The sequence below is a fragment of the Crocodylus porosus genome, unplaced genomic scaffold (genome assembly GCF_001723895.1).
Source record: "Crocodylus porosus isolate Cpor-Errol unplaced genomic scaffold, CroPor_comp1, whole genome shotgun sequence".
In the NCBI taxonomy this organism is placed as follows: Eukaryota; Metazoa; Chordata; order Crocodylia; family Crocodylidae; genus Crocodylus; species Crocodylus porosus.
In genome coordinates, this window is record NW_017728943.1 from 23,526,458 (window position 1) to 23,535,975 (window position 9,518).

Genomic DNA, 9,518 nt, shown 5'->3' on the forward strand with positions numbered 1-9,518 from the left:
GGGCAGTACGGAGCTGGGCGCCGGCAGCGGAGGGCTCAAGGCAGCGAGGTCCCTGACAGCCGGCTGCTCGAGAAGGTGGGCCCGGCATAACTGGGTTGCTTGTGCCTGTGGCTGTGGCCACGGCTGCAGCTGGGCATGCCAGGGTGCCAGGCAGGAAGCACTCAGGGTGGAGCTCCTCGTGGGGGCAGCTCGGAGCCTGGCAAGCTGGCTTTGCTCCTCCAATGACCTGGCTGACTGGGTGCCTGGCAGGGTGAGGCAGCAGCTAGGCAGCCAGCCAGGCCAAGTGGCTACTCCTCAGGGTGGAAGAGGGGAGTGGGGGTGGGGTGGGGGGGAATGGCAAGCCTGCTGTTTAATTAACAGATGCTCAGTTGAGAGTTTGGGGGCTTACTGTGCCCATCTCAGCACTTCATAAATACCCAGATAAGCAGTCCCAGTGATCAGATTTTCTGATGACTCCCTTGCATCTATGTGATTTGTCTCTTTGGCTTTTTCAGGGCTGGGCATCATATTGACTTCGTATTAAACTTGGGGCCTGCTGAGCTGAGGGGGGGATTAAGCACTGTGCTAACGTTTCCATGGCAAGAGTGCCCCTAGAATAGAGGGATGGGCAAAATCTGGCCTGTGGGACCCCTAAAAAATCTAGAAAATTAGTATTTATCTGCCCTTGGCTGCCTATCATGCGGCCCTCGATGACTTACCAAAACTCAGCAAGCAGCCCTCTGCCCAAAATAATTGCCCGCCCCTGTCCTAGAACTAAGGTGTTCTTCAGAGCATGTGGGCTTATTTACACAGGCTGGCAATACATGGGCTAAAGTGTGAGCTGCCATGCTTCAAAATGCTACGTGCCTGCTTACTCAAGATCAGCATTCTAGACACGCTGAGCTTGGAGTTAACTGGAACCCCTCAAGAAAATCGGATGGTATATACCAGTTGGGTTTTTGCCATCCGCTCTTCTTCCTGTCCTTGCTTTGTTTAGTGCTGCATGAAGTTAAAATGCCAAGTAACCAAACCATTTCTTGAGTTCAAGGCATAGCTGTTAAAGTCATCTTGATATTTGGTGTCAGAGTTCCTTAACTTCATCCTGTTGCTCCTCATGATACCATTTCATGCAGTCCTGAATACTCCTCCTGGACTTAATATTGCCCCACTCTTTTTCCCTCTAACCTGAAAAAGAGTTCACTCAGCCCAGCTTATATTTTTCTAACTACTTCTGTTACATGTCAGCTCTTGTCCATCAATCCCTTTTTACCATTTTTTCAAATGTCCGTTGATATTGTGGCATTAGTGCCCAGAGTTGACTACGTTGTTCCACATGCATTTGTAGCAAAACAGTAGAGTAGAACTATCCGTCTTTACTTAATGCCTTCACTGGAGAAATGTCTTACCAACTGAATTGCTCCGTAGTCTCACAGGGACCTACTGTTTACTGGGATGTTTGAGAACAGTATGGGAATGCACAGGAATTACCAAGTCAGAGGTGCTGCTCACCTGAAGACGTACATTTAGAAGACTGGGACTTCATGTGATTCCTGTAGTAATCACACACCCTGTGTGCTCTCGGAGCTTTCTATTGATAAGCAGTGGAGGCAGTATTGGAAATCCAAAAGAAACTTAAACGTGATGCTGTAGGGAAATAGGTTGAGTTGTTGTCCCGAGCATAATGGGTAAGAAATAGAGTTGTGTATGCACAGTAAAAAGGGTGAAGAATGAAACGGGTCCCCCTTTATCAGCTTTTTTTATGGTGCAGCCATATAGAGGTTGGGAGTGTTAGGAACTGGGAGTAGAAACTGTAGCTTATCCTTGGACCAGCATAGGATATCCTGAATGATAGTTTGGCAGTAAAAGCGGCTATCAAGCAAGCACCTGCAGTTCTTATTTATTTATTTAAAGTACAACCTGGCTGCAGTGGAGGCATTCAAGAAGAGCCCTTGAGTTGGAAGTTTGCAAGCAGCATGGATAACAGCACCTAGGATAACAACTTAGGTGTCAGTAAAGAAACCTGTTCAGTCGAGAGATTTGGATGTTTAAGGAATGGTGTTGAGAATAATGCAAACAAAAATGTAAAGACATCTTACAGATTAGTGGTGTGGCCTCATTGGTATTTCGTGAGTTCCTTAATAAAAAATAAAAAACCCCCAAAAAACCAACCCCCCCCCCACAAAAGAAAACACACCAAAAAAACCCAAAACCAAACCACCTTCTGACCATACAGCCTTTTTCTTTTAACAGAAGTGAGCAGGAACTAGGAATGTTTAGGTGGGAGTAGTCTCATCTAAGGCTGTTAACTTGAGGAAACTGATGAAGAACATAAGGGAAAGGGTATAAAGTGATGAAAGAGAAAGGAGAGGTGGCTTTTTAAATTAATTCCAAAGTGGCAAACTTAGAATTTTGGATGAAACTTCTCTTAACCAGCATACCTCTGATCTAGACCAGGGGTATGTGTACCTCTGGGGGTACTTTGAAAGGTCCCGGGGGTGTGTAGGGGTGGGCAGAGACTGAGTCCCACCACCCTGTGGCACTGCCTCACAGGAGCAGGGCTGGGGCGGGATGAGAGTAGGGCCACAGAGATGCTGTGTTGCCACCGCTTGCCATACCCGGGCTCTGAGTCTGGCTACTCGCCACCCTCCTGCCCCCTCATTTGGCATCTGGCTGCTTGTTGCCCACCCTCTCCTGGGAGGGATGATACACTTATTTAAAAAGGGGGTTGTTGGGGGTACACTTATTTAAAAAAAACAAAAAAAAAAACTTTGGAAACCCTTGGCCTAGACCATGGAATTCTCTTCCACAGGAAGCTGTTGAGAGACTGGAGGAGTGAACTTTTTCATATGCCTACTAGGAGACGCTCAAATAAACCTCCTTCAAGGTGTATCAGTTTAGGCTAGACACCTAACCAGTAGAAATCTGATTGTGGCCTTGTGTGGGGGCAGATTATTTCTATCTACTACTGGGGGGTTCTGACATCTCTTCTGGAAGTATCTGGGCCTGCCATGGTCTTAAGGCCTTGAGTCTGATCCAGTCTAGCAGGTCCTGTGAGTCTGTGTTTTGGGAAGCTCATGTGTTTCCAGGCTGGTATTCAGTGCAAGGCCAGCCCTGCTTCTGCAAAGGGTTTTGAAGAAACAAATGATCATCAGGAATTACTAGTGCTGAGATGGCTGGACAGGTCCAAGCAGCGGCAGATGGCTGGTGACTTAGTGATCTGGCCTGTATGTCTCCCTGTTGGCAGAGGCTGCTATCTGTTCTGTGCAGGCAGGGACATAGGATGTACAGTATCTGAAGATGTGACTGTTACTGACTTTCCTAAATATTTGTTGTATAGATACAGGGTAAAGGAAGGCACCCTAGTGGATTTTTTTGCCATCTGGAATTTGGGGTTGTTGCAATCTGCCCATTCTGCAGCTGCCCAAAATACAATGATTTCCCCTGACAGCAAAATCTCACTCTTGAAGGCCAGTGGAGAGCCTCATGACTACTTGGAGAGGGTTCCCTTGGAAGTTCTGTGCATTGATCACTTCTGCTAAGAGCTGCTTGAAACTGGCTACTGGTAATGTGCAACAGGACTCCAGCATATGAAGCACTGCAGGAAGCCCCTGTTTGGCATGTAAAAAAACTGGGGCCCTAGGAGCAGCTGTTCTTTCCTCTGGGGAGGGGAGGGAGGGAAGAGGAGGCTGGGATACTGCAGTTGGCATGGCTATTTGATCATAACACCCAAGGCGACTGAAGGACTGGCTGCTTGCCTCTCCTCTGGGTAGCCTGTGCTGGGACTGCTTCTGTTGCTTCTAGCAGTTGGGCAGGTGTCCTAGCTAATTGTGAGTATAGGCACAACTAAGAGCCAGGTGCTGCTAGCCCAGTCAGATGGTTTGGTATATCCCAGTAGACTTGTCTAGGAGAACTAACTCCACCTGGGGCTGGGGCCTGAGAGGTGTGCCTCCTTTATCCTTGCTTCACATGATGGGGAGGTGAACTTAACTCTGCTGAGCAGTTCTCTTTTCCTTCCCTCAATCTGGTAAATATGGCTTAAGGCCCTTCCACCACTTCAGAGAGCATGCTGGGTGGTAGACAACATGAGGTCAGTAAAGGAGCCTGGCCCCCAGTTAGACCAGTGAAAAATAGGAGCAGTGATGCTACAGCTGTAGCTAATACATTGGAGTAGCTCTTTCTGGGTTCTTCATGGGAGAGACATGGTCCCAGCCTGGGGATGAGTGCAGCAGAGAGAAACCTGGCCAGCATCATTCTCAGTGAACAGGTCAGGGGCCAGCAAGCTACTTGGGCTGTGCGGGGAAGGGCTTCATAACCTGTGGCAGCGTTGGGCTGCTTGGTAGCCTCCCAAAGCCTTACTGAGCTGGCCTCTTCCCTGCTGTCTGCCTTGAGGCGTGCATGCACCCACTGCTGGCAGTGAGCTGGGTCAGAGCTCCATGGATGCTGGTGTAGCAGCTTGCATCCTCCCTGCTGCCTGTTGTGAGCAGCCCAGGCTCTGTGATGGCAATGCACACCTCAGACTGAACAATGGGGAAGGGGCCAGGGCTGTGCTGCCACAACAAAGATTGGTCCCTTTGCTGTCTGCCCTGGGACACCAACATCTTACAAGTCAAGGTTACAGGTGTGTTTGCATTCTGCCCAAAAATGCTGCTGACCCCTGGTTACATGCATTGATTCATTTACTTTTGGAACTGCAAGCAACTCATGTTCCAGCCTGCTGGCTGGCTCCTTGTACCTAGCATGATGCAAACAAGAATAGGAATTGGTGCTGTATTATGGAAACGGTGGAAACATTGAAGGCAGAGGGGAGGCTGGAAAGCTGTTCTAGTGATGGCAGGCCCATGTGTTTTATATGGCTGTGGAGGTGTGAAATGGGGACTGATAATTGTTTCAGTTGTCAAGACAGTCTAGGTTGAGCCTAGTGGTGTGGCCAGGTGTGGGGAGAAGATAATGGCAGGATGGAGGTGGACTGAGACCCTAATCTGGTGATGACCCATTAAGTTGGAGTGGATAGCATGGGGTCTAGGCAGAAAGGTCAGCGAGATCTATTCCATATCTCTCCCAAGGTGGGGGACCTGGCTGTGTTGCATGCTGTACAGACCCAGAGCCCCAAGGAACTTCCCTCCACCTCCCCAGCCAGAGGCCCTGTTACATTGTCTGCCGTAGAGGGACATGGCTCTAAGAATCTGTCTGAAGAAGACTATTGAGGAAGGAGGGGCAGAGATGATCAGTGGCTTCTCCAGGTCACTCTGTGGCAAGAACTAGGGCTTTCCAGTCCAGTCCTGCTCCTTAACCAGTAGGCATACTATGAGAGAGGAATTCTCATTATCCTAGAAAGGGAAGAGGCAGCCTGCCTGAAGCCTGTGAGTCCTGCCTTTCTCTCGGCTGAGGCTTGGGCGAGTAGGGGGGCAGCTCTGTGCTTGGGGTACCTGTTCATGAGGCCCAAGTTGTGTGGATGATACTTGGCCTGCATGCAAGTGCTGCTGCCTGTGACTGACTTACACTCTTCTTCCTGGCAGGCTTATGAACTCTCAACCCTGACAGGCACGCAAGTGTTGCTCCTGGTTGCAAGTGAGACGGGTCACGTGTACACATTTGCCACTCGGAAGCTGCAGCCCATGATCACTAGTGAGACGGGGAAAGCCCTGATCCAGACATGCTTGAACTCACCGGACTCGCCCCCACGCTCGGATCCCACCACTGATCAGCGCATGAGTGCCACGGGTTTTGAGGAGACAGACCTCACTTACCAGGTGTCAGAGTCGGACAGCAGTGGGGAGACCAAGGTAACCCTTCTCTCTTGTATAGGGAAGCATTGAGCTTTTGGACCTTGGTCTGCCATGGAGCAAAGGCACTTGATATGATGCCATCCACGTCCCTGACTGCCTGTTTGATTGCTGTGGGGTCGGGGAGCAACTGCTGTAGGAGTGTGGTCCCTTCCCAGCTTTGTGAACTGGGATTGGGGGCTTATAAGGTCATCATGTGGAGCTGTATGCTGGATCTGGAGGAGTTTGCCTCTTCTGTTCTGGGCACTTGGTCACCTGGGAGTCTCTCTTTTTTTGCGGGGTGTGGGTGGGAATCTATCTTAGTCATTTGTGATCCCTCTTTCTGAACTCCTTGTGGTACTGGCTCTCCCCCTGCACCCCCACTCCCCTTCTTTGCACACATGCTTTGGCTCTTTTCTGCTGGTTCTGCTTTGCAAGCTTGGGTGTTATTGGGCAGGGGCTGGAAGTCCTTCTAGACTCCAGAAACCTGGTTCCTGCACCCTTTCTTTTTTATGTCCTAAGGCACAGAAAGCATGTACAACAGCAGTCCCCTGGCCACCTGAGGCTTTTTGGGGCAGCTCTTCTGGGACTGGGTTTATTGGGGGTGGCAGCAGCAGTTCTAGGGGGGAATGGAGTGGGTGACAGGTGTTCCAGCCCCTGCTTTACATAGCTGCTTGCCCCTACCTGGCCCCTCTCTTTTTTTTTTATCTCTCCTTGGGTGTCTTTGTGCACTCACACTCATTGATAAAAATTTGATTCTGCCTCCGTGGCCATATAAGGCTTGATTTCCCTCGCCAGAGTCCCTGGCTGGGCCCCTCACATTCCTTATAAGCTGCAGCTGTCTTTTGCTTTGGTGGTGTTTTGGAAGGGGGCAGGGAGGACACGAGGAATGGAAACATTTGGCTGGACAGGCGATGTCTATTCTGCAGACATTAGCTCTTGCTTGCCCTGGGCTGCAGGTCTTGGTGGCAGTGTTCCTGTCAGAGTAGCAGGGGTATGAAGCGGAGGGTGCCCATCCTTGGGGCTGAGAGAAGCCTGACCACGGACTGACTTCCCTTCTGTTGCCTGGCTTAACAGCTCTTGTGGCTGCTCCTGTCCTTGCAGTGAAAACCCCTCTTACAGAGAGCTTGCAGTGGGCAAAGCTTGAAGAAATATACCTGTCCCAAGTTGTGGGGGACACGATTGCTTTAGGGTAGTCTCTGTTGGAGTGCAGGCTGGGAAGAAGAGATGGTGCTCTGGAGGGCTGGCAGGGGAGGGTAGGTCTTGGCCTTGTTTCTCTAACATACCAGCTAGGTCTACTTCAGAGAGACTGGTGCCTATACTAGACTCCCCTATCCCTGCTGTTAGGCTCTTGCTCTTCTGGGGCTAGTTCTGTGCTTTCTATGCAATGCCTTGATTTTTGCCAGACTTTGAGGGGATACGTGGGGACATTAGTCGCATCTAATCAGCTGCCCTACTCTTTGCCTTCTACCCTGGGCCCCTGGTTCCCTCTCTGTGGTCTGAGCTCTCTAAGTAGGCTCCTGTGTAGAAGGATGAATGCCAGGTCTTACAGTCTATCTTTGTTGTAAAGGTGCACTGATACACTGGCCTGTATTGTATCAGCACCAACGAAAGGAAAATTGACATTGCTAATCAGCTTTTTTTGGCTGATATTGCTGATTTTAATGTCACCAATAAATGCCACATGCATGCAGTCAGCCCAGCAGCTTGGAGAGCAGCATCTGGCTGGTAATTCTGTTGTGGGGAAAAGGGTGTGTGGGGAGGGAGGGGGCTGCTCAGATGGAAGCCCTGCTCCCTCCCTCCCCACAGGGGCTAGGGTAGGTGCTGCCCAGCTGGGGTGGGGTACAAGACAGAGTTGCAAGCAGCTTGTCTGGGGGTGGGGGCGGCGGTGCTCCCACTGCTGCACACACCCTTGGGGGGGCATGTGCCCCCTAGAGCTGTGCGTGGGGTGAGGGTGGGCTGCTGGCTGGGGCTGGTGCTGGGCTCTCCCTGGTGGGGGTGAGGGGGTTGGGTTGGGTCAGGGCTGCACTTGGGGCAGGCAGTGGTAACACTGGGAGGGGGGGGCTATGGGATGAGTGACAGCCACCCCAGAATTTGCTGTAGCCCCCCTCCTCCCAAAATCCCCTCTCCCAGTGTCACTGCTCAGAGCACATGCCTGGCCAGAAAGAGCTGGGTTGTGTCGTGTCCCCCCCCCTGGTTGAGCTGCTCATGGCTCCGTTTGGTGTCCTGCCTTGGCTGACCAGCACCTGCCCCCGCCATACTCCCCCCCACACTGTGGGGGGCCCTTTCCCTCCCACCCCTTCCTCCCACTCCTGGCCAACAGATTTACCAGCCAGATGTTGCTCTCCAAGCTGCTGCAAGTGCTGCATATGGGCAATCAGATCAGTATTGGGCAGGGGCAATCGGGCATTGAGGGGCAGTTTTGCTGCTGCTGGTAGTATCAGGGTTTGCCTGCAGTCCAGGCTTGCTTGTCTGTGGGTCTTGAGAGCTGGATGTGACAGGCACTGTGCTGAGAGAAATTTTAAAGTCAAGGGGCTTGCCATGGAAACTCTTCAGCCAGTCTCACTCTGGCACATGGATAACGGCAACTGAGGCAGCAATCTGGCAGCAGCAGTGAATGGTTATAGCATGGGAACAGGGGGTAGGGAGCTTGTGTGGTGTGCTCTTTTAAAAAGGTAGAAAACTCTGGAAACTCCTGAACTGTGGCTGTGGCCCCTCTTCCTGCAGGGACATCTTCTCCAAAGGGGTAGTCTGCATTCTGTTGGCAGGTAAGGAGGGAATGAAACAGTGTACAAAGTGATACCTGTCTCCATCTCCAGCAGGTGTTGGCTTTGAGGGTTGAGGTAGTGCTCCCTACCCTATCTGTTTGGTACATGGGTTTTGCAATGCCCCTCTTCTGTGGGCTGCTTCTTCCAGCTGGCACACTGTGTTAGCTTCTTGCTGTAAGGCAGGCTTACTGTACCTTGAATCACCAGCCTTGCAGCTTTCTTTATTTTTACAACAAGGGAGAAAAAAAAGAGTGGTTCTGGAACCTATGATGTCCAGCAATGGTTTTGGTACTGTATAGAAATGATAGCCCTCTTTTTTTAGTTTTATTTGATCTCCCTAGGCTTATGCGTTACTTTTTTTTGGCTTGTGTCATCCATCATACAGGGAGCTCATGTTGCTGGTCCAGACAACTGAAATCCTTTTTGACTTTTCTTCTCTCTAGGATATAGTCCCTCTTTCTGTAAATGCATCTTGGTGTCTAGCTGCTTAACTTTACATTGCTATCCACTGAGCCCACTTTACCAAGCAGTTCAGATTTCCCATTTACCATACTTTGACATCTGTTGATCAGTTTCCGTTAGTGTCCATGCAGCTCGTGTTAGTTATACTTTGTAGTGCTACTTTTTTCCCAACAATGTCATGTGACTAAGTTTAAAACATGTTAAATTGCCTTTTATCTACCAGCCTTGTTACCTGAAAACAATTTGACAAGAGCTATCATTCATAAACTCCTAGTTCTTAGCATTAAGTACTGTCCTCGTAATCCTGTACTGAGTGTGTCCTGTAGTGGCTTTGACATTATTTTGCTCAGGATTGATTTTTATCTGCTGAATATCTTGTTGCCACCAAGGTTTTCATAGATTTCATAGACATCAGGGCTGGAAGGGACCTCGGGAGATCGAGTCCAGCCCCCTGCCCAAAGGGCAGGAAGCTAGCTGGGGTCATAGGATCCCAGCAAGATAAGCATCCAATTTACTCTTGAAGGTGTTCAATGTAGGTGCTTGAACC

General features: G+C 50.2%; 2 protein-coding genes across 4 annotated transcripts in view; both read left to right on the forward strand.

Annotated features, from left to right (window-relative positions):
• The window catches only part of PPP2R5D (protein phosphatase 2 regulatory subunit B'delta), a 1,176,261-nt gene that overhangs the window by 942,855 nt on the left and 223,888 nt on the right, over nt 1–9,518 (forward strand). The gene's annotated exons all lie outside the window — the stretch shown is intronic.
• SRF (serum response factor) overlaps nt 1–9,518 on the forward strand; it is a 61,636-nt gene that overhangs the window by 22,369 nt on the left and 29,749 nt on the right. For 2 of the 3 annotated variants that reach the window (XM_019549004.1, XM_019549005.1), the window contains exon 2: nt 5,496–5,762. In XM_019549004.1, the coding sequence (XP_019404549.1) occupies nt 5,496–5,762 (267 nt within the window). Of the gene's footprint in view, nt 1–5,491; nt 5,763–9,518 lie in introns of all 3 variants that reach the window. The other variant, XM_019549007.1, reaches the window with a different exon arrangement.